The following is a 26,260-nucleotide window of genomic DNA, read 5'->3' on the forward strand; positions in this document are numbered from 1 at the left end:
TAGACTATGTCTACCTAGTTAGTTATATATATATATATATATATATATAGGAATCTGGTTGGTACGAAGTTGTAAGGGAAGCCAAACCTTATTCTGTCTAATCTAAATAAGCATAAGCAACTCATACTACAAGTTGAGTCAGTCAAGGATGAAATTTAGGAATCTTTCGACAAGCATCGCAATATGTTAAAATATATACCGTAAAAGTTGCATTGGGTAATCACTTACCTTGAAAGATAGGAATCAGTTGGGCAAGTTCCCACTCTCGAAGAAGCTCTTCCATGTTTTTATTGGGTTCGAAATTTGGAGAAATCAGAATATTCTCAATGTGCACCTTTTACACCAAACACTTAAACTATCGTATTAAGGAATTAATTGCTGGTTAATTCTCAAAACACAATTGAATGCAATGCACTAATACCTAAAATTGTTAACTTCCTACCGTGTAAGGTGTTTGAGCACTAGAAAAGAAATAAATATAACGGTATAATACCGAAACGGAAGCGTCCCTAATTTCCACTCTTGCAAATGGAGCCAGTCGGGGATTCACGCGGCAGATTCTAATGAACGCTGACAATGTTGTCAGTTTGATTCTTCTTCTTCTTGAGTTGGTGGACTCAAATAATGGATATTTAACACAACACCAATAACACAATACAAATTATTAGGTAGGCATTCTTGATAATAGATCCATATGTTGTGGAAAGATATAATAATAATAATAATGAACGTCTTAATAAATTATTGAAAAAGTGCAGATTACTCTTGAAAGTCGTAAATTTTGGATGAAGCCATTCTATTTAACCTGGTCAGGCAGATCCAAGTACCTATACATATCAAAGGACACGCTCAGAAAACTGTACAAATAATTATTCAAGTTGATTGAAAAATGAATTCCACTCAGTTAGAATTCTTCAGTCTGTCAGTGTTCGATTTCACCATTTCAAGAAATCGAGATCGAAAACTCACGTTATATTTGAGAAGAGACTTGCTGTTTTAAAGCAACAAAATGAATGTCCATTTAGAGAGATTGTAGTTGATTCAAAACAAACATAAATTTTTCTCGACTGGAAAGCGATATATTCTCATTTCAAGAGTTTCAATTTTCTTGTTCCGAACGAGTTGAGATCTTTGGAATAATATAAAGCATAAGGTTGAAACAAGATATGTATTCTCAGATCAAATTGGTCATATTCTCAATAGGAAATATTTCGTGTTTCACTTTGGAAAGGTGGCTTGTTTCGAAAAGAATATCTCTAATCTTGTTTTAAAGTATTTTGCTTTCAATAGAATTATTCGAGTATTTGGCGATTAAGCAATGCCGTTTCTCGCTATGAGAGGTTGGGTCTCTCCAATGAAATTTGAGGCTATTGGTTTGAAAAAAGAAAGTCTTCACCAGAAATAATATTTTCAAAGAGGTGCGCTGTCTTCTTTTAAAAATATACTTTTTACTGTGCTCAAAAAGTGTTGGAATTCCATTTTTTCAGTTCACTCACCATAGACAAGATATACTACAATCACCTAGTTTTATCGTATATACTGTTCCGTAAATCACCAGCACTAAAGTACCGTAGTAACGCACCAGCGAAGATTTATGCAAGAATGAGAATACGTGGCACGTGCAGATTTCATAAGGGTTTCGGCGAGGAAGAGGGGGCAATCGACACGTCTCTTCACGTTGTCGGATTATTATTAGAACTCTTTATTGCATAAAAGGTTGTACAATAGTTTGTTAAAAAAAGTGCAAAAGGCGAGCATATCGCAAAGCGATATCTTCCTGCCAACCTTTACAGAAAAGTCTACAACTTAATTATATAACAGTTCGAGTTTTTCAAGTTCTATATACACATATATAAAACAAATCATAACAAAAATTTAAATAACTCCTGACTGAATACTGGACGAGAAGCGGGAAAGAGGAAGAGGGAGGGAGAAAAGAAGGGAGAGATACATCTGAAGATCTATTTCTTGGAAAAAAAAATATATATATTAGATTCACGATATATATATATATATATATATATATATATCGTGAATCTTTAAGGGAATTCGACTGTTATCTGGAGACAATATATATATATATATACATATAAGGACTCACATATTAAAGTTTGTACCAGCTAAATACCCTTTAAGACTAAGCTAAAACGAACTGAGAGAAGGCTTCCGGACTATCTCTGTTGGAACACGATTCCAAAATTGCGGAAACCGTACTGAGAAACTATTATAGGAAAAATTTGTGAGATGTGCAGGTATTCTCAAAGTGAAATTGTCTAGTTCTCTTGTCTGACGATCGGGATCTCCAAGAAACCTCAGATTGCAACATAAATAAGTAGGTTCCCGCGATTCCAGAACCTTATATCCCAAGAGCAGCGTGTGCCAAATGCGGCGTTGTTTCATGGTCAACAAATTCAGGTCTTGTTTAAGCTGACTGACGTGATCGAACTTCCTTAAATTATAGACAAATTTAACGCCAGCATTCTGCAAGCGCTCCAGTTTGTTCAACTGATTCATCGTAAGACCCATCTTAGCAACATCGGCATGGTCAAGTATGGGGAGTAAAAGTGAAAAGTAAAGGTTTTTTCTTGTTGGAAATGGCAAAACATGATAACTTCCGCATTGTATAATCTACTTCCAACCTCTTTAATTCAGGATTTATGTCTTCCATCAGTTCATCAAAAGTTGGAATTTTTCTTCGGATTGGGACATGTATAAAACCATCATACTCATATACAGGTTGATCAGCCTGTAACATTATTCCGTGAGTGTTGTCATAGTAGTTTTTTACCTCTATTTTCCCATCGTTGTCAGTCAGATCCCTACCATATACAAGGATTTTATAGGTAAGATTATACATACAGAGTATAACCAATGTCTTAATAATACACTTCATTTTAACAAGTATGTTTTGTTCTTTAAAAGTATCTTGACTTGATCTCTCAATGCACCTAAAGATGTTGTATGTAGAGAATAGCTTGTGAACTTAATGTCGTAATGACGGATTCGCGGTAAGACAAAGAGCCGAGCGTTAATATACACTTATTGGTGTCCAATCAATATTTATTATTAATTAATAAATTTCATCGTTCATTATTCAATGCACAATTATTTGACATAAATAACTGCAGTTTGTATCTCAAATTCGATTTGTTTGGTGGAAATAAATGTTTTTTATAGCTGATGATCTTTTCGGACATTACTTCTCGATAAAATATTTATTTTTTAATAATAAACGTTGCTTTTTATGAATAAATATTGCCCGAATAAATCAATCAATTTTTTTTCATTCAATTTTTGATGAACAATGGCCATTCGCCATTTTTGTCTGCCAGATTGATCTAATGTTTTGGGAACCAAAACAATAAGGAAAGACCATGGAGAATTACTATAGGTCTTATAATATTTTTGTTCAATAAATCTTGTATTTGATTTTTATTTTTACCTCTTATTTGTTTAACTCTGGATATCTGTAGCGTCTAACATATTGTAGCATTCCTCCAGGGCCCCCGCAAGGGTCATCAACGCCCGCGCGACTTATGTATTTTGGGCCAGTAAGTTCGTTTTTAAAAACTTAAATATTACAATTGCAATTAAAAGTTAATTCTGCGATAGAATTGCATTGAGATACAATACATGTGTTCGTACTAGATGTTAATTACAGACTGAAATAATAAGAGCGTCCGTGTCGCTGGAAAGAATTGCCATCTTCCACGAAGCGGTGAGGTTACACATATCGCACCCCGGCAAGAACAGTGACGCAACTCAAAAATGCAGTATTTGAGAAATAACAAATGAAAGAAAACTACAAAACTCATATTAAAATAGTATAAGCTCCTTTTAAATTTCAAGTAGTTATTTTTGGTAGTGAATTCAATTATAATCTATAGAATAATATCATGGACCTGTAAATCAGTTTTTGTTAAATATGTGGTTTTACCAGGTCAGGTTAGGTCAGGTCTCTGAGTTTTGTCACTTTTCTTGCTTTTCTAAAATCAGTTGTTTTGTGTTGTGACCCCTTGAGTAATACTTATGTCACTTTCCAAGCCCACTTAATTAGAATAAAAAAGGAAGTTTAAATTAAGTGCTTTATTAGCTTATTCAAAATACAAAAAAATTACATGAAAATAGAGTAGTACACAATTCATGCAAACATCGAGTCATAAATGGGCTTATACAACGTGGGAATACTTTTTGCTGAGATAAGTGATTTGATATGAGCTTTCTTTATGGCAGAAATCTCCATTTTTTTCTTATATGCCGGAACGCACTTTATTGTAGAGATGCCCTCTTGCCTTCTCCTGGTATTATTGACATTGATCTGCCCATAATCTTTTTGTTCGTATGTAGTTTTCACAAAAATAATGCCAGGATCAGTCTTCTGCACTTTGAATACTTTTAGTTCGCTAGTTTTTATTTGTTCGTTGTTTGATGTTTTGTTAAAATTTGATCCTATCTGTTCAGAGAGTTTTTTTAAGTCGACAAAATCCTCGTAACTCAATTCTGTTACTTTATACGGATTTCCAGTTTTCCTTGCAGACCGAATTAATCTGACGTAATCAGTAGGAATATAGATGGGACCCGATTTAAGAGCTCTTTTAATTGACTTCTCTATGACAGAGTGCACATTGTCTCCTTCATTTTGTGTGTGTCCCCTGATCAAAAATTTATGTGTGATCGATTTGATTTTAAATTTTTGCACAGCATACAGGTACATGCCCATTATGAATTTGTTCTTTTGCTGGCCACAACAATTATCGGAGTAGAAAACAATTTCAAGGTTATCGTCATTTCTGGTTTTAGCTTTTTCTTCTAAGTATTTCAGAATGCAAGTGCCGATTTCTATGGCACCTCGATTTCCTTGACCCTCATGCCAAAAAAAACACTCGACTTTATCTGACTGAAGTTCATTTATAGTTAAGTTGTAGCTGTTGATTTTGCTTTTATAATAAAAGGTAGACGTATCTCCTCTTGGTGCTGGTAGCACCGCTTGGAGATCGTAAGTGGCGACTATAATTTTTCCTTCGCTTTCTTTTGCCTTCTTTTTATCCTCTTCTTTTTCTGTTCTTGACAAAACTTTCTCCTTCAAATGTTTATCATATTTCTCTTGTATCGCTTCTCTTTCTTCTACCCTTGCGTTGTTATACGAGCTGCATAAGTCGCACTGATCTTTTTTGGGGGTGAAAAAAGAGATGTTAAAATTGGTATTGAAAATTCGGGAATACATCGTCAGATTTGCAAACGGAAGGTTTTTTCAATGCACTCGTTTTTGTAGTCACGGTGTAAATCAGCCAGGCTTTTTCCACCCTCTATGAACTCCCGAGAAGTTTGCGCGCGCAGGTAATGACTGTCAATTCTTGGGATAGTATTAATATGAGCAACAACACCATCTTTTATTGCAGAATCTACTTTGAAGTGGTGTCCGTGTTTACCCCTTAGATCTTCTTGAAGAAATCCTTCGTTTAATTTGGTTACTACAGTTCTAATAACTCGGTTGTTGATGTCCAGCGTGGCCATAAAGAAAAATTTGCAAACACGTACGTTTACTTCGTTGATTACGAAATGGAATGCATGGTTACATTGGCGCCTACTTCCTTCTTTCTTGTACTGATACTGAGGTCTGACGGCGGTCATACTTCTACAGATAAATTCTCGTTGGGATTTCAGACTTTCGAGTGACCAGTAGTTTTCAAATATTTCGAGCCTTTTATTTTCTTCAATTTTTCTTGAACATTTTAGCTTACATTTTTCACCACACGCTGGCCGTACCTTTCTTGCCTGCATTTCTGTTTTGCGAATTGATGATGATGTATAAGGTTTTCCAGCATTTCGGAGAAATTTTGCTTTAGTCTTCTTCCACTCAACTAGATTGGCTTTCCTTTTCTTACCTTTTCGCTTATTATCTGTTTGGGTATTGTCTGATTCGGCACCTTCTTTCTTGTTAGTAATAATATTTTCATTCTCTTCCAATCCTGATGACTCGGACGTGTTTTCAGAATTAGGAGATGATGTATAATGAAAATCTGGATCTATGTCTGAATCATTTGCACTTTCATCTAATGATTCTTTTTGTTGTGGACTTGGTTTGACCCGTTGGAGCCTCAATCGCATTGTATGCAGATTTTCAACACACTGCCATTTCGAATGTGATCCTTGATCTTCTGGTACTGTGTCGTTGTTCAATTCCGTCTCTTTCGTGGCACTTTCTTGTTCTGTGGTTTCTTCTGCACCATACTTTGGTCTAAAATGTGTCGTTTGATCTTCCTGTACTATCACTTTGGAAAAATCCGGCACTTCAATCACATTTTCTTGTCCTTCGCTTTCTTCTATATTATTATTCTCTTCATAAATCTGACTTTCGTCGTCGTTTGACTCAGTTTGCAGCCTTTTTTCGCCGAGGTCTCTGTTAGGTTTCACGCTTTCTAAAGTGTTCTCCACTTCACCAATCAAGCAGGTTTTTTCGACTTCCATGTCAGAAGTTTTAAGTTTTTTGCTTCCTTCCTCGTTTTTTAATTCACAACTCTGCCCACTCTTCGGGATTTTCGTGGAGATTCCAGACACTAGACACGTATGTTTTAATTGCTGAAATTCCCCATTTAGTCCTTTTTCAATTTCAGCAGCAGCAGCAATAGCAGCTGCTAGAATTTTTCTACCTCGGTATCCTTGCTCTGGGTTCATAACGAATCTACAACAAATAAATTTCAAGCTACATTATTGATGTTCAGTTCGTAGAGTAATATTATTCGCAATCACAAGGTTAGGTGACTACAATGTGAGACGTACTTTTGAATTAAGGAAAGTGACAACACAAAATACCGATATTCTAAGTCAGGAAGAGTGAGAAAAGTCGAAATAAAACAATACAATAACATCCATTTAGAGATAATTCATTCAAGAAAAGTGATACAACACCAAACACTGACCGTCTCCATCAGGAAAAGTGGCACAAATCGAAATAAAACGGTACAAATCAATAGATATAGTGATAATTGATTCAAGAAAAGTGACATAACACAAAACACTAACACTTTCAATCAAGAAAAGTGGCACAAATCGAAATACAACGGAACAAGAAAATAGATTTAGGGATAATTGATTCAAGAAAACTGACACTTTTATGCTTATGACAATATCAAAAATTATATTTCACTTACCTTACTGCACGAAAACTGTCACAACTCGAAATGTTACGCTTTTCTTGACCGACAACATGCACACCTTCCTGTAACAATACTGAAGTGACACTGTTCTTGCAGTGATGAACGTGAATTAGCTTGAGAGTAAAACTGGCACAACTGCCCCCTAGCGGATGGATTGGGACTTAGAGATGTGTCGTTTTTCGTGCACGTGAGGATACAAAATACGCATTCATTGCTGTTATAAGCTCAGAATTCGTATTTTTTGAGTTGGGACACTGTTCTCGCCGGAGTGCGATATCTTCGGTTCATAAGTCTGCTTATCTTGTTGTTAGGTGTCTTCGAACGAGGTATATAACTCGTGCCGAAAATATTTTGGCGCCTCTTAAAGGGGGGAAGTGGAGAAAAACGTCGTAGGATAATCGGCAAAAAATATTTCAGTTTTTGTTAGGAATTTGGTATAGAGGGGTTAAAAAACTATCAGCAACCTTTATTGAATGCCTTAAGAGCTTTATGCTGTCAGTTGTTACATACCGCATTTTATTTTAAATTTGTAATGAAACTACAGAGGTTTCAAAACCTGAGCTTTATCCTTCTTCAAATTATTCATAAATATATAAACCAAACAATAAACAAATAACAAATAAAATATTCAATTATAGGATCAAATTAAATGGATGTTTTTCTAGATTTGGCTGCTGTGAATTCTCTTATAAATATCATCAAAATCAATTTTATCGAGAATCTCTTGCTCTATAGCTAAGATTGCCAAACCAGATAATCTTTCTTGTGTGACATAGTAGACCTCAAATAATTTTTAATTATTTTTAATTTAGAGAATGATCTCTCACCAGAAGCAACAGACACAGGTAAAGTCAGAAGGATTTTTAAGGCAATACTAAGATTCGGTAGAGCAGAAGATTATTTTCAAAAATATATTGTAGAATTTCAAGAGGATTTGACGCTTCAGATAATGAAAACAATCTTAGGGCTTTTATCTCGTTAAATAAATTATTTTCTTCCACGTCAGCCTCCTTCTTTTCCTGATCAGTTAACTTTTGTTGAACAGCATTTTAATAGATCTTCGTCATTTGATTTAAGAATATCACAAATAAAACCAAAAACGTTATCGTAATCAGATATCATATCGAACCTACTATTTAAGGAACTTAGCGTTTGATCAATTATTTTCCAAAAGAAATTTATTTAGAAAGCGATTTTTGGATCTTGAGGTGCCTCATCCGTTTGTTCATAATCGAACAATTTTGGTTTATACTTTCGTCTTACACTATTTAATGACGGAAAACTTTGCTCTTTCTCAAGAGCAGCCGCTAGTTTTCCAGCTTCAGAAAGTTTTTCCTCAAAAACATTATCATCTCTATAGTTTTTAAAATGATCAACTAAATTCTTTTGATAGTTTTGGCAGACTAATGTCAATCGCTACACTCTGCATCATTCTGCTTACAATATTAATTTGGAATAAAACATCATACCAAATTATTATACTACAAATAAATTCAAAAGTTTGAATATTGAAGAGTTTCTATGTTGAAAGTATCATTTTCAGCTATTTCTAAAAGGCTAAAAGAAACTTTAGCATCAATTCTACTTGACCATCTAGTATCACTAAGGGTAATGTCAGACGCGGCGGTTTCGAGCGAGTCGCAACACGCCTCGCTCTGTCGAGTAGATGTCAGACGCGTCGGTTTTTATAGGCGGATAACGACTCGGCCAAGGCGTACTATTGTTCTGTGGCGTGGGTATTGAATGTAGTTGGGTGCAAATAGGCGACTGGAAGTGAAGTTTATTCGAGATGAGTGATGCTGAAGAAGAAGTTCTGTTGCTGTCCCTACTCTACTTTCGATGTAAAAAAAGAAGAAAACGAAGACAGAGGATTTGGGTTCACCCAATTATTGAAGAGAGGGAAAAGAAGGGACAATTCAGAAATTTGTTTGCCGAATTGAAGAATCACGAGGACAAATTCTTCAATTTTACTCGAATGTCCACCAGTTCATTTGAAGAACTGTTAAATATAATCAAAGAAAATCTGGAGAAAAACGACACCATCATGAGGAAGTGCATTTCACCCGAAGAAAAACTAGTGATAACATTGAGGTGAGTAGAAAATAAAATTGAGTATTTACTAGTCAAAAAAACAATTTATTTAGTGCAAAACGTTTATGTTTATAACAGCAATTTACAAAAATAGTAGAACATAACAAGAATTCTCTTGGAATAAAAAACAGAATATGAAATTGGTTAAGAGATCAATAGGTTATGAGTTTCAGTGCATGTATTGCGACTCTTCTGAAAAACCTGATATGTATGATTGTATTGATTCTTCTGGTGAAGTTATTCTTGTCGGAGTTTCGTATACCGTGTAGTTCCTCCTAGGTTCAACAACAGGAACACTAACATGATATATCGGGGTATCGTTACTTTGTAGCAATGCGTATTCCTCATATTTGCAGACCAATTGCAGAATTTCCAGTCTGCATTTTGAATTCAGTCTTTTTGGTAGAGATGTTATGGTCGGTAGGGGGGAAAGCAAAAATTGCCGATTGTCGTCTTCTTCTAACTTTTTAGATCTATTTTCATCGATCCGATTTAGCGACTCAATTATTCTTTCTCCAACGCCGTCTTTCTGTCTTTTTTTTCCAATTCTCTGGGAGACAGGTGTGGTTTTCGTCGTCATGGAGGAAGACGAACCTTCAAAATCCAGTTGAGGGGCTGGAGTTCCTTCAACCGAGTTACAGGTTCCTTTCATTTCTATTGTGTCTTGTAAAAATTGCAATTGCTGCGAAAATATATACGGTGTTTTACTGGCACCTCCTTCACTACCAGACTTTCTTTTTCTCGACTGCAAGTCTCTCGAAAAATGGTCCCTGATATTTTTCCGCTTCTTGTGCAATGCAATTCCTGAAAATCAAAGGTTACTACTTACAATGGTTATTCGAATTCATTAAACATTAATGAAATAGCACATTACTAATTGAGGGAAATAATGAATCTGAATAAAGCCGTTTGTGATGATTAAAATTTGAAAACTCTTGAAAATAGGTAGCGTTCTTCGTTACAGAGGTTTCATTTGAAGATTTGTAATTTACACATTTGGTTGCAGGTTTTTGGCCAGTGGATGTTCTTTGACTGATATATCTCACAACTTTCGTGTAGGAAGGTCTACTGCTGGAGTTATAGTGGAAGAAGTCTGCAATGAAATCTGGACGTGTCTTCGTGAGAGTACTTTTCCCCCATTTTCGACTGATCGATGGCTCGAAATCGCAAGAGGATTTGAAACATACACGATGTTTCCTAATTGTATCGGTGCCATCGATGGAAAGCACATTAGAATGAAGCAGCCTCCTAACAGTGGTTCAATGTTTTACAATTTTAAGAACTATTTTTCAATGGTCCTCTTTGCAATGTGCGATGCCAATTACTGTTTTACTTATATTGAGGTAGGATCTTATGGAAAGTCAAGTGATTCTGGCATTTTCAAGAATTCACTTCTTTACAAAATGATGTGTGATGGAACGCTAAATTTACCCTCTCCACGGAAATTAGTTGAAAATTCGAACGAACAGTTTCCATACGTTATAGTTGGGGGATGATGCTTTCCCTTTGTCAGAAAATTTGCTCAAACCCTACGGAGGAAAACATTTAACCCAAACTAAGCAAACTTTCAACAATCGATTATCAACAGCCAGAAGGTACATTGAACGTAACGTAAATACATTTGGTATTTTGGCGAACAAGTGGCGCATATTTCATCGACCGATTGATGTTAATACAGATATGGCAGAAAATATCATCAAAGCCGCTTGCATATAGCATAATTTTGTAAGAATAAGAGATGGACATCAACTACACAACGACACTGAAGCTGAGTGTCAATTACAACCTCTTTCGGTGGATTCAACACTCCGAGGAAATATCAGAGCACTATCTGCAAGAGATAAATTTGCAGATTTTTCCTACAATAAAATTAACAATTGATGAGCGCTTTCTTTATTTTCATGTTGGAACCATTTTAATAATTATGTGTACGATCAAACTATTGAAATATTTACTGATTCAACTATGTTATGTTTCACCTTAGAATAAATATGTTTTTCATTACATTATCAACATCTTTTACTTACCCAATTCATCCTTCTCTTTAAGTGTCATGCCTTCCTTTGCGAAAACATCGCAAATTTCATCCCAGCTTTGTTTTCTTAAAACACGATTACTATAAACGGTACTTTTCATGTCCCACAATGCAGGTCTTTTCTGAACTTCAGAAATCAGTTTTTCCGAATCAATTCCTTGCATATTTGATTCCAAGTAGCAACCCGAGCAAATAAAATTCGATATATTATGTCTGCTGTTGTGAATCGTACCTGCTGATGTACGCCTATGAAGAACGCTGCGTGTGACAGGCCACATACAAATACAGTAGACGACTATGCGACGGGCGGGTGGAGGCGTGGCTAAACCCGAGTCGCATAGTCATCCTAAGTTAGGATGACGTCGTTCGGATTCCGAACGACGGTGCGAGTCGGCTTCGAAAGCGCCTGGCGTCCCACACCGCTGCGTCTGACTTGACCTATTTGAAACCCATTGACGATCCGCCGACTCGTTCTAGGTCTCGGAAAGCGACTCGCTCGAAACTGCCGCGTCTGACATTACCCTAAGGGGTTTCAGATGTAACTGAGGAACATGCTTTTTTATAACATCCCATCTTTTTGGAGATGAAGAGAAAAATATATAAAGTTCTTGTACAATATTAAAAAAATTCAGTGTTTCATTTGAAACCTTAGCAGCATCATTTACAGTTAAATTTAAGCTGTGTGCCGAACATGGCACAAAAAAAGCCCTAGAATTAGCATCGAGTTTGCGTTTTTGTAAATCAATATGTTTTCCCCGCATATTCCCCCCATAATCATACCCTTGACCTCTCATGTCTTCAATATCTAAATTTAAATTTTCCAAAAATCCCATAACAAAATTAAATAGCCTTTTCCCTGTAGAGTCGAATATTGGACTAAACGCTATAAAACTCTCTTGTATTTGAACCATTTTAGAGCTGTCATTTAGAACAACATAACGCAAAACGAGGCTCATTTGCTCTGTATGGCATCCGGTGTACAATCTAAAATTATTGAATAATATTTGGAACTTCGAACCATATCCAAAATATTATTTTTTACTTTAGAAGCCATCCATTCAATAATTTCATTTTGTATCTGGTAGCCTAAATAATGGCCATTCTTAAAGAATTTGTTTGACTAATGTGCTCTCTCATCACAGGATCAAAATATGAAATCATTTCGACAGTTTTGAGGAAGTTCCCATTATCATATTCAAAAAGTTTTCAAGAAGAACCTTGAAAAGCTAGACACTGTCTGGATAAAAATTTAACAATTGAAACAATTCTTTCTAGAACGTCATGCCAATATTTTTTTTTCAGTGAGTAAGACTCGTAAGTGATGATCGTTCACCGTTGTGGACAATTTTAACATTTTTTTCAAATTCATCCATTTATTGATGTGAACTTTATGTGCAATTGATGTTTCATGTCTTGTAATGGCTAGGATAAATGTTGCCAATCAGAAAAACCATGAGTATCAGAAAAATTAGTAGAAGTCTTACTGAAACGTTTACAACGAAAACAAAAGATCGAATTTCTTGAAACTTAGTGAATGAGCCAAATTCTTTCTGCCTCTTCTTCATTTCCAAGTTTTCTAACAAAAATTTTCTGTTGTCTTTATTAGTAGGAAATTGATAATTACGTCCTATCAAAGGAGGACCACGATCAACCAATATTCTGACTTCATCGTTCGTAATGCTGCTGGGCCATAAACCGGGATCTTCTGAAGGAAGAATACTAGTAATATCGGTCTCCACTTCAGTAGAAGCTGCATCGTCAAAAGTGTCACTTGTAGTCGTAGTTGTTAGGATGGCCGACTCTACAGAAGCTAGATTTTCAATATTTTAAATTGATGTCGATGGTTCACATGTTGCAGAAGATGGCGATGGCGCCGCTTTAGAAACTGTAATTTCTTCTCCCTCTATTGTTTCAGTGTTAGAAACTTGACTTTTCTGCAAGAAATGTTTCATACTCTCCCTTTGCTGAAGTCTAGCTTTTTTTTGCTGTCAAAATTCCGCACCAGCAGGTCGTTTTCTCTTGTGTGGCTCCTAGAATTCAAGAAAAACTTGATCCTAAACTGGTAAGGACATTCACCCATGATTTCCTTTGCGCCCTAATGAAATGCTTATACTGTATGTGGAAAGGTACTTACCATTTCATAAAATTTAATTTAATCACAACAAGAAACAGTAAAACAAACCACAATTACACAAAATACAAATATTTTCAATTATCTGAGTATTTTAATTTTTGCGTCTTGACCCCTAAACGTTTCGAAATAAAATAACTATTATTTGGATTATGACGGCTTCGGCTGTTATAGCGTAGCAAGCAGATTTTGGTAGTTTTAGAAATTCTCCGTAGTATTTTTCTACACATGGTGTCGTAAGCAATTTTCAGTAATTCCCCTGGCTAAAAGCTATCGTTTCGGTATTTATGATTGATTATGTTTACCATATGCGTGTGTTAGTGATAATCGAAGAAATGGTGCCCGCCGTTCGGTGCAAGTGGTTAACAAAGAAATCCCGTACCAACAAAGAGATGATTATTTATGATTTGTTTTCTCGAAAAGAATCGTATAATTTCAATCTGTGGCCGAGGCTATTTTGGAGGATTGCGAAGTTCTGGAACTTGCATAAATTGAAAAAAAGGAGTTTGGATGTGTAATAAATGTCGTTGTACGTTGAAAATTGTTGAAAAAATAAAAAAAAACTTTTTCCTTCTTCCTTTGGTCCTTCGGTTTTTCATGCGGTCTATAAGAGATTTTGGCGCCCCTTTAGAGTGGCGCCCGCGCGCGATGCACGCGCGATTGCGGAGGCCCTGTATTCCTCTTTGAAATCATTCACGATATGAAAGAATAGCAGGATTGCTGTCACCAGGGTAGCTTTATAAAGGAAAGCTCCGTAAAACTTGATGAGATGCGAATTCGTTGCAGATGGGGTTAAGTTGCACTTAACTTTCACTTATTATGTTTTTAAAGGAATGCACTTGTTGAAGAAGAATACGAAATATTAAGAAACGATATTTATTAGAACTGAACTTGACGGAATATAAGACTACACGGAAGATAAGTCTGAACGAAGCGGATAACAAACTTGAAGTCGGAATACAGGTCTGAACTATACTACTCGGACTATAGATCTGAACTATACTACTCGGAATATAAATCTGAACCATACTACTCGGAATACAGATCTGAACTGATTTAATGGCGGTGTGCTGCTTCATTTATATTGTTTCGATAAATGCTGCTGTCGGCAGAAATTACTAATGAATGAGCTTATTGTTGTAGGGTTTGCCAACAATATACTGTGTTATCGTCCATGGTCCTAATATTATATTTAATTTCATTTGTGAAATTCGAAGGTTGATCTGGTAGTCGTAAGGTCTTTTTATTACTTTGTAAAATTTTAATCGATTGATTTCTGAGATTCAGGTCACGCTAGTCTTGTTTGACGGGCAGGTTTACGTTAGGATGAGATTGTTGAAAATAAAATTTCTGAGTTTTAACTTTGTTTCCTTATTCCTTATCTAACAAATCAAAATTTATTTCTGATTCTTTTTCAAATCTGTACGTTTTCAATAAATGTTTTCGAGAAATAAATTGAATGCTACTGCTGGTTCAATAATGCACATAGCACTTCCGCTATACAGGGTGGCCACTTTTTCAATGGGATTGTATTGGTAACTTTTAAACCATAAGAGTTAGAAGGTCGGTCAAATGGAGAAAAAGTTGCATGCATAGAAGTATTATCAAGCAGTTCGAACAAATCGAGATTATCAGGGCCGGTTATTGAGATATCATGAGAAAAGTAAATTCTGTCATTTTGATTTTTCTTTTTTTCCCACTTTATTTTAAATATTATCAAAAAATGTTACAGAAATTTTTTATTCGACAGTAAATTGTTCTCAATTTGACGTAATCAGATTTCGTATTCAACGTTTCGTGCTCCCTGGGCCACCCCCAACCTAATTTTTTTCAATACGGACCTGTATATTTTATGACACTTTTCGAAATAACTTTTAACGCTGAATTCAACGATAAGTCATACAATGTCATTCAAAGTTGATTTTCAGGTGATTTTGACCCTTATCCAAATTTCTTTGGGTCGGATCTGTAGTGAATGCAATTTATCAAAAACTGCTGTTAATAAAATAGTCAAGAGACGCGAATACAATGATTTTAAATTTGAATACCAAGCCTTCAAAACTTATATCGTAATGCTATCAAAATAAAGTTCGATTCTGGAACAAATGACAAATCCAACAAAAGTGATTTCTCGCGAGAAGATTGAGAATGTATTGGAAGGTATTCAAGAAGACGAAATAAGCAAATGTATAACAAAATTATGGGTTCCAGAACCGTTAAGTGCATTTTACAAAATGGTGGACATTTCGAACACTTACCTCATTCATTTTATTTACTTTCGAATAATCATTCGATTTTTCTTTCATTAAATGATAATTCGTTTAATTATTATGAAAATAATTATTACTTGTTTCTTGATTTGATTCGGATATGTTCCATTTAGTTCAAGATGAGTAAGTTGATTTTCTCATCGAAATGTATTGATTGTTGTTAATTAAACTAAAGGTACCGAAATGTAATACAGATTCGACCCAAAGAAATTTGGATAAGGGTCAAAATTACCTGAAAATCAACTTTGAATGACATTATATGATATATCGTTGAACTCAGCGTTCAAAGTTATTTCGAAAAGTGTCATAAAATATATAGGTCCGTATTGAAAATACTGAGGTTGAGGGTGGCCCAGAGAGAACGAAACTTTGGATACGAAATCTGATTACGTCAAATTGAGGACAATTTACTGTCGAATAAAAAATTTCTGTAACATTTTTTGATAATATTTAAAATAAAGTGGGAAAAAAAGAAAAATCAAAATGACAGAATTTACTTTTCTCATGATATGTCAATAACCGGCCCTGATAATCTCGATTTGTTTGAACTGCTTGATAATGCTTCTATGCATGCAACTTTTTCTCCACTTGACCGACCTTCTAACTCTTATGGTTTAAAAGTTACCAATACAATCCCATTGAAAAAGTGGCCACCCTGTATATGAATAATTTAATAGGAGGGTCTTTTATTTTTAAATATAGTAGCGTAGCTAAACGGTCCATATTAAAATTGAAGTCTTGTAATTTTGATGGGCTTCCGTTTGAAAATTTTCCCCTCTCATCCTCGAATATGCTTAAGTCTTCATTTTCTAGGATTTCATCAGAATTATATTCGATTTCTTCATTCTGTTCATAGGTTCGTCTTGATTTTTTCCGTATTTGTAAGTTCTTCAGTATAAAAATCAGCGGGACTTGTTTTTTTGAAAAAATGTCTTTTGTTCGGCGCTTCTTGTCTGAACTGAGTGCTAGCGGGTCTTTTAACCGGATAATTTCTGGTTCTTACTGTTATTTTATCAGTTTCACGTGGAACGTTGTTATATTCTATAATTGAATAAACTAGCAAAACTTTTATCTATACTTTATTTTACTCTACTTTGTACATGAATTTACTAAAAGAAGAACTCGCCTTCACATACAATCTTGTTAGGTTATATTTTGTTGACATAGAGAAATGTACATGAGATCTACCTACCATAGAATTAATTTTATTGTTTTTACAACACTTACCGACATTGGTTCTGGCTTAGGGTAGTTGGTTTGCGCATTAGGTCTCGGTTTGTATGCATTTATCGGTGTTCCAAACACTTGACTATTCGGGGGAAATCTTGTTTCCTGCCTTTTGGGATTCCAATTCAATTGAATGAGTTGTGAGGAGAAATTATTTCCTTGGCTTGTAGAAGGTATATCATTTCTAATAGTCGTTTGTGGTTAAATATTTCGAACAGTAGGTGTTATTCTCCGAAATGTTTGTAGATATAATTGTTACCTCTTTATTTGTCTGTTTTCTAATAATTTGCATGTTGCATCAAAAAGTTGGGGCTGTTATAATAATAATATTTAATGATGGCTCTTTATTTCCAATTCATGAGATACAAGTGAAACGAGTACAAATGAAGAGAAATAACTTAATATGAAAAGTCCCACTGTTGTAATTATTCCCTGAAATTTGAACATAGTTTATAATCATTTATTTCTTTTGATTTCATTAGGCATGCTATTACTTTAAACATCTGTATTTTGTGTTGAATTCAATTTACAGTTTGGAAAATTATGGGATACTGTTCTAGTGTTATATCTGTTTTAGATATGGAAAAAACATTTATTTTTATGCATAAATAGTTGACATTCCTGTGTATATATATATAGCGTACAATGTTAAAATACCATTTTTCCTGAAAAAACATCTACAAGATTGTCTTAAGTTATATAATATTCTGATGGCTTTTTTCTGTAGCACAAATTATCCTGCATGTTTCCCGAATCATGAAACATGAGACCAAATCTCATTTTGGCCGCTATTGTTGCACTTTTGCATGTTAATCTAGGAGATTTCTAGAATTTCCGTCTACGTTATTATACGAAACTGTATTTCCGATTTTATCTGACAAGTCTCTATAGACTTTCAATCCTGTGAGACTCAGCCCAATAAGCTGTATCTGGTACTCGTATTGTAACTTAGTTTGTCTGACTCTATCAATAAATTCCGATAAACATTCTTTGGAACGTTTTCTCATGTATTGATATTCACTCTGTAAGACGTCAAAGTTTATTCAAATAAACTTCACTTCTAAAATTAACAGAACTATCAATTTTTTTGATACAAACCATCTCGAATATCATTCTTTGTTTATAGTCTCTCTCTCTGTATCTAATATGCAAATATTTTCTAATAATTCTAAGTCAAAATAATTACCTGTATATAGCAAGATGGTTTTCTACCAAAGCAGTTCTATTGTTGATAGATTCCTTAGCGAACTCATATGGACAATCTAGATTTTAGATTGAATTCAATATTGAATACATTTAACATATTTCAATTGGTGGTGTTGTATGACCTCTCGTTGTGTGATAGATTGCAGATATGTAGACCAATGGCAAAATAAATTGCCCTTTCTTGGTATATACAATCGCTGGATATCAATACCGTAAGGATACCCTCCGCTGTTTTTTCTTGGGGAAAATCGATAATGATGTATTCCCTCGAATAATTTTAACGAGAAGAACAAAATTTTTTAGATACTTACATATTAAAGGCAGCTTCAGATTTGTACATAAAAACCGCAAAATCTGTAGCTGCGGTGGCTTTAATACGTAAGTAACATATTTTAAAAGTGTCAACAATTTGAAGATGAAATTTTCAGAAAAAAATAGGAAACATAGTGACGATTGAACTGTCATCTGATAGGCAACGTTTTGGGCATGCCCTTTTTCAGATTGCCTATCACATGATAGTTCTATCGTAAGCAATAAATTCAGTGTTAACCCTGAAATCAAATTTCACCTTACAATGAATTGTAATGGTTCTCCCTGGATTACTCAGCATCCAATTAAATTGCTGTATTATATCTTGCTTTGAAAGATGAATAAGTAGCAACATCTGAAGGCTGCAACTTGTTGCTACAGAGTGGTGGTAGGGTCAGTAAAGTTACTCCATTTAGTGTTGCATATTCGATAACTTCAATATTGACGTGACTCTCATGGTTGTTGAGAATGAGCAGGACTCGGTTTTGATGTGTATTCCACAAAACTTTTTATTGTCATCTATCCACTTGGTTAGGAATCGCATCGATACAAAACTGTCATTGTATTCAACCGTTGGGAAAAGAAAAAAAGGTAGAATGCTATTTCCCAAAGCGGTAACGGCGAAACAAACCGTCACAAGTGAGCCACGTTCGGCTGAAGTAACTTGTCCCACTTGACGTACAAGTTTGCCTGCTAATACCTTCGGACAATTTTGAACAGTTGTATAGCCAGTTTCATCACAATTATTGATGTTGTGAGCATCAAATTTGCATTTTTCTCTAACGTTTCTCAGAGTTCGGAAAAAATCAGCTACGCTTTTTCTGTTGAAGCTTGTTGACCTTGACAAACTGGTTTGCCTCGGGGATTTCCAAGCTAAGTTCAGGGTTTCTTCGCATAAATCATCTGAAACAATCTTTACCAGCACTTTTATTGGAAGATTGTAGAACTCTTTTTGAATTAATCTTTGCATACTTGCAAGCCAGATTCTGAGACTCTTTTCTAGTCAACCCATAATTCATCTCACTGCAAATCAGAACATAATTTACGAGTGCCTTTTCTTCTTGTATTGAGAATATTTGGGTAGTTTTGAACTAGGTCTATTCTTTATGTCTCGGCCCGAACCATCGGTAGCGAATATGGATCTCAAATCTTCGTGATTGGATTTGAAAATAGCAGTAAATAATAGCAAGCCGATAAATGATTTCAGTTCTATAACATCTAAATCACGTAGGTCTCCTTTGTTTTCATCTTTATATTTCAATCTAATTGCCGCCAAACGTTGATTCGTCCACGCAAGAATTTCACTGATAATAATAATAATAATAATAATTTATTGATCCTGTTGGACCCAGTGTTGGGTATAGGACAAGTCATATGAATACAAATTTACATATCACTACAACAGATTTCTGTCATCTAAATACTCCTTAACACTATAATATGCCTTACTAATCAACAGCGATTCAACTATTTTCTTGAAACTTAATGTATTCATAACTTTCACAGAATCAGGTAAGTGATTGTAAAGCTTGATACACTGATAAAATGAAGATGTTTCAAATTTCCTTGTTCTGTGAACAGGCAAAGACAGTTTCAGTACTTCTTGTAGAGTAACAATGAAAATTACACAACTTGTTGAAAGCAGATTTGTTGTCTTTCACATATAATAAGCATTTATATATGAATATAGAAGGCACAGTCAAAATACTATTAACAACAAATAAAGGTTTACAATGTTCACGATGACCAACTCGGAAAATCATTCTAATGATACGTTTCTGGGAAGTTAATACTCTACTGAATTTCCCCATATTATGATGTTATAGGCAATATGGGAATAACACAAGCTGTAATAAGTATTTATAATGGATTCAAGGGGGAGCGAGTCCCTTATCTGCTGAATAGCATAGAAGGACGAGCTTAATTTCCTACATACATGATGTATATGATCAGTCCATCTCAAATTTTTGTCAACATATAAACCTATAAAATTTAACTGAGTTATTGGATACTATCTCATTGCCCAAGCAATTAATTGAAATTGATTCATCAAGGGCGTTCTTAATTTCAAAAATTATCAATTCAGACTTGGGAATATTAACAATGATCGTATTAGCTTTACACCACTCTACAAAACCATCAACCAAGAGCTCGCAGCGCCGTATAAGTTCAGGAAGACTCCGAGTCGAGACCGCCACCGAAGTATCATCCACAAAAATGACAAGCCATTCGAAAACGAAATCAGGCAAATCATTAATGAAGAGTATAAAAAGCAGAGGCCCCAACACGGAACCCTGAGCAACCCCCAAGTCGTTCGTGAACGCGCGAGAGACTGAATTACCGACTTCAACAGACATAGTCCTGTCTGAAATGAAACTTTGAATCCAACTGAGAAATATACCCCTAAATCCGATATTATGCAACTTGCTTACAATAAACTGAGGATCAACGCAATCAAAAGCCCTCGTAAGATCGAAAAATACACCCGAAACAAGAAGACCGTCATCCAGAGAACGATAAACAAAATCAAAAAAGTGCAAGGCAGCCGTTTGCGTCGATCTTCCAGGTCTAAACCCGTGTTGACAGGTGGAAATGAGATTAAATTTTGAGAGAAAACTCATCATACGGTTTAATACTATTCGTTCAATGACTTTAGAGAAGACACTCAGTATGGAAATGGGTCTATAGTTGGCTACATTATATAATATATATAGTTGGCTACATTATATAATATATATATTTTTTTTTTTTTTTTTTTTTTTTTTTTTTTTCTTTCACACATTTGTGGTTTTTCAGAGTTACCCGGGCGTCAATGCGCCAAGAGCAAATCCTATATATATATATATATATATATATATATATATATATATATATATATATATATATATATATATATATATATATATATATATATATATATAATATATATATATATATATCTTAATATATATATATATATATATATATATATATTTAATAAGGATCATTTCTCTTATAGATCGGAAGTACTATTGCATGTTTCAAGATAGTAGGAAACGTACCAGTTGTAACTGAAAAATTAATTAGAAATGCAATATGTTCCGCTATGTAATCCGCTGTTTCCTTCAAAATCCTGACTGATACAAAATCAGCACCACAGCTTTTTTTGTTCTTGAGCGATTTGATCACATTTAAAATTTCAACTCTATCTACCGGATGAAAGAAAATGGTTTCAGTTCGAATTGAACTTAACGTACAACATTGTGACAAGTCATTACTATAGTTTTCAAGAATGCAGTACAACATTGTGACAAGTCATTACTATAGTTTTCAAGAATGCAGGTTTCAGCAATCGACGAAAAATAATTCGCGAAGGCATCAGCAAGTGCATCTGAATCGCCGCATAATGAACCGTTCAGACGTAACTTGATTTCAACATCATGCCTCGATCTACCTGTCTCTTGATTCACAATTTTCAAAACCGTTTTATTTTTATTATCTGACATATTGATGAGATTTTTGTGGTAATTTAATTTTGAAGTCTTAAGCATCAAATTATAGTGAGTTTTAGCTTTCTGATATAATGTCAAAGCATGTTGAGTTCTAGAATTTCTCAACAGCCAATGTAGGTCTTCGAGTTTTTGACTAGCCACCTTAATTTCAGGTGTCAGCCACCTCAGATTCGACCTTTTTGCAACATCTTGGTGTCTCATTGGACAAACAATTATTTATTGAAGACTGCACAATGTCAATAAACGAATTGAAAGAGATGTTAATATCAGATGCCATGTAAACATCAACAAAATTGGCATGTGAAATCTTCATTACAAGATTCTGTAGGGCTTTAGTTGTTAAGTTCCGAGTTAAAGTGTACCTTTGTGCTCTTGTTGGAGCTTTAACACTAGATTTAAAAAAATAATCAAGGCAGATTATCATGTGGTCGCTAAAGTGACCCTCGAACACAGTCGTCCGACAATGATTTAAATCAGAACTAGTTAGTATATAATCTACCTTGGTACTGGATGTATGACCTAAAACATTCGTAAAAATACGAGTTGGCTGCGAAGAAGATATCTTCATATTGAAAGAAAGCATCAGATCAGCCAGAAGATTCCTATCTCTACAATTGCTCAAAAAATCAATATTGAGATCACCGCATAAAAATGATATATTCACAGAGTTACAACAGTAATCTAGAACATGATACAACCTCTCAAGAAAGATGTTAACACTTCCTGAAGGAGGTCTGTAGACACTCAGAACACAAATTTTCAAATTATCGAAAATAACTTTCACCGCACAGAACTCGCACTCCATTTCCTGAGAAAATCTGGAAATATCCATGTTGGTCACCTGAAGTCCAGATCTGGCAAAAATAGCAGTACCACCATGCTCTCGTAGTGATCGACAGAAACTTGATACCAGTTTGAATCCAGGTATTGTCATAACGCTTAGATTGACGTCTTTGCACCAATGTTCAGCAATACTGATGATAGATGGATTGCTATCTGACACAAGAACACTCAAGTTGTTAATTTTGTTTGAAAGTGATTGAGCATTTAGTTGTAATATCCGTAAGCTAAATTCACATTCTATTCTGCGCTGATAAAAAGAATGAACATCTAATGGGCCAAATTGATTCATTCTTCACTTTACCGAATTCAGTATCGGGAATTAAAACTTTAAATGACGAGTAACTCTCAGGATATCTAGATTTCAAATCCTCACATTTTACATCTTTGAAGTTCTTCTTAAGAAAAGTCGTAAGATCTTCAGCAGTAGTTGTTGGCTTCAGGTTAGTGACATGTAAAGCCTTATATTTGATGATTCCCTCTACTGTGGAATCACCTGAAAAATTTCCAACGACCAATGCTTGGCGAGTCCTTTTCCTCGCTCTTCTATGCGCAACCATTGACCAATCTGCATTACTTGCAGAAATATTTGAAGAAGCCATCTTGAACTCGAATGATAATATACTCATCAAAGAGGGTGTTCGAAACAATTTCCGGTTCTTCTTTGGGAATACTTCGATCTTTCAATCCTGGCAATCGTAAAACAATATTGTGATTCAGGGTTCGGGTATGTTTCGTGAGTGCGGGTAACTTTGACCATTTATTGCGATTTTTGCCATAGAAATAATTTGAACTATGTGGAAAATTCTGTTTTTCTTCATTTTCAACTTAATCATTTTCATTCGCAAGAATTTCCACATTTTCGATAGTCTCATTTTCATCTGCGTCAATTTCAGACTCTGTATCATGTTCACTGGGAATAAAATCATCAGAGTCCAAGTCACTTACATCACTACCAATTTCTGCCGCCCATTTCAGTACGGTTTCTTCAAAATTTTCATCAGAGTAAAGTTGTGTAGTATTTGTCAATCGATCATAATGGAACAACACTTCAATAAATTTGTTTTGTAACGTTTGTATTTTTCTGAATATGTTTTTCCACAGGTTCCCCAAATCAGTATTTAGTATCTAATATGTGACAAAAAACGCTTTGTAAACCTGATATTTACTTTTTTTTGATAAATAAGATCGAACCCCATATAAAGCCGAAACCATCAGTATTATCCTCTCGATTATGGAGTCAACGTGGCTTTTCCAGCTCAAATTTGTATCCAACATCAGACCCAAGTACCTCGCCTCACAGACTTCTTGAAGTTCAATATTATTTATGCTTAACTTTTTTGTTCTTTTGCTTGAATACCATATACTTAGTTTTATTCATATTAATTTTCAATTAATTGTTCCAAAGCCAATGTAAATACCGTTGTAGATCTTCATTAATTTGTTCATTCAATTCTTCTATGTTATTACCTGTATATATCAAGACAGTGTCGTCTGCAAAAACGAAATACCTGGCCCGCATGTTTGACTTGCTCAAGTTAACCACGTATAATGAATAAAGAAGGGGACTCAAAACCGACCCTTGGGGAATACCAAACGAACTGGAAGTCCAGTCGCTTTTGCTATCATCTATACACACATATTGACGGCGATCGGTTAAATAGGACTTAATCAACTTATTTATTTTTCCTCTGAATCCCATTCGTTGGAGCTTATTAAGAAGAATATCTCTGCTAACCACGTCAAAAGCCTTTCTCAAGTCGACCAGTATAGCCACGGTTATCTTGCCATTGTCTAGAGCTGACGAAATTTCATTAATCAAATCAACTGTCGCACTGAGGGTATTACTGTTTTTTGTAAATCCATACTGGTATTGATCGACCACAACATACTTTTCAATGAAAGATTACATTCTATTTTTTATGGCCGTTTCACAAACTTTAGAGAACGTACTGATAACGGATATGGGTCTGTAATTATTTAAGTCATCAGTTTTTCCGGATTTATGTATGGGTGTTATTATACTGATCTTCAATTCGCTGAAAGAATTGCAATAACTAGCTTTGTTAAAATTGGCAATAAGTCATCCTTTAAATTCAATATATCTCTGACAGATATTTTATCGTGACTAGGTGCAGAATTCTTTTTCAAATTGGGTAAAATATCATTGATTTCCTTCTCGGTTACTGGAGTGAGAACAAATGAATTCAAATTATCGATCTCTTTTCAAGGATCTGATTTTATTGTTTATATCGTTCTTTAAGCTCTTAAATTGTTTTTCTAAATGAGGATGCTTAGACTTTTTTCTATATAATTTATCACGTTTCTTAAAGAATTCGATTAATTCATTGTTTACCCACATATTATTAGAATGACATTTAATTTTCCTCGTACATTCACACTCTCTCCTGCACTCAGTTATCAAATCAATTAGTTTTGCAAATGTATCAATATTGTACTGTTGTGATTTTTCTTTGAATAATGCCTTAAATTTTATGTAATCAACTGTTCTCTTTTCAAAAACGTTTTTTGGCCGGTATATTTTAAAACATTCGTTGATATTAAATGTTAAGTATTTGTGATCAGAACGTGAATTGCTCTGAACCTCGACTGAGTCTAATAAAACAGTGTTTTGATCTAAAATAACATGGTCCAATAGAGTTTTTGAGTGTGATGTTATCCGAGTTGCCATTGCTTCAGAAATTACATTACCAATACGAAAGTTATTCAATTTTAATACATCGAGATATTTTTTGCACACCTGCGAACTAGGATTCAATAAGTCAACATTAATATCACCCACCATAACATGCTTTTTCTGGTACTTTACCATTATGTCCTCCAAATACTCCAGAAAGTCACTGTCACTATAAGATGGAGGTTTATACAGTGTGTTCACCCACTTCCACACACAGCCAGCTGATGTCTTCATTTAACTCTGATTTTTCTATCATAGAGAAATTAATATGGTCTCTAACAAATATTGATGCACCTCCCCCTATTTTGTTTCTACAAGTATGAACTCCTTTGAACCCTTCCAGTTGGTAGAAAGACGTCTCGGTTTCATTCAGCCAGGTTTCAACTAAGGGCCCCCGCAGACTGCAGACTTTTTATCGGCCGATAGTTTGGTCGGGTTGGGCTGAAAGTGCGCACACCGAGCCAACTAAACAGTTTGATTGGTGAACAGGGCGCAGACTATCCAACAGCCGGCTGACTATTCTCGAACTTTCTACAATCAACAATTGTGATTTTGGCGACGCCATATTCAAAATACACGCACACGACGCCAAATCACAGAGCGAACTGAACTATCGGCCGACTAAACAATCGTCATGTATGCGCAGGCGTGTATGTACCAATACTGATTAAACAGTCGGCCGATAGTTGGCTGACAGATTAGTTTGAATGTAATCGGGTAGCCCATCAAACTTTTTTATCGGCCGATACTGAATCGCTGTAGTGTGCGCATATGCATTCCTCTCCATACTGATTAAGAAGCCGAC

At 34.9% G+C, this 26,260-nt stretch overlaps 1 protein-coding gene across 1 annotated transcript; it reads right to left on the reverse strand.

Annotated features, from left to right (window-relative positions):
* Positions 1-9,254: 9,254 nt before the first annotated feature.
* On the reverse strand, positions 9,255-11,622 carry LOC123688613. The gene is made up of 2 exons (XM_045627216.1): positions 11,276-11,622; positions 9,255-10,052 (listed from the first exon to the last, which is right to left on the reverse strand). The coding sequence occupies exons 1-2, from the start codon at positions 11,559-11,561 to the stop codon at positions 9,418-9,420; spliced, it is 921 nt and encodes a 306-aa protein (XP_045483172.1). The 5' UTR covers positions 11,562-11,622; the 3' UTR covers positions 9,255-9,417.
* Positions 11,623-26,260: the final 14,638 nt, after the last annotated feature.

Source organism: Harmonia axyridis, chromosome 1 (assembly GCF_914767665.1).
Source record: "Harmonia axyridis chromosome 1, icHarAxyr1.1, whole genome shotgun sequence".
Lineage (NCBI taxonomy): Eukaryota > Metazoa > Arthropoda > Insecta > Coleoptera > Coccinellidae > Harmonia > Harmonia axyridis.

Bases quoted from the DNA above. Each gene is read 5' to 3' on its own strand.
- LOC123688613 (XM_045627216.1), bottom strand. From the start codon at position 11,561: ATGTGGCCTGTCACACGCAGCGTTCTTCATAGGCGTACATCAGCAGGT. The intron at 10,053-11,275 runs GTAAGTAAAAGA...TTTGATTTTCAG, and splicing joins TAAAGAGAAGGATGAATTGG to GAATTGCATTGCACAAGAAG.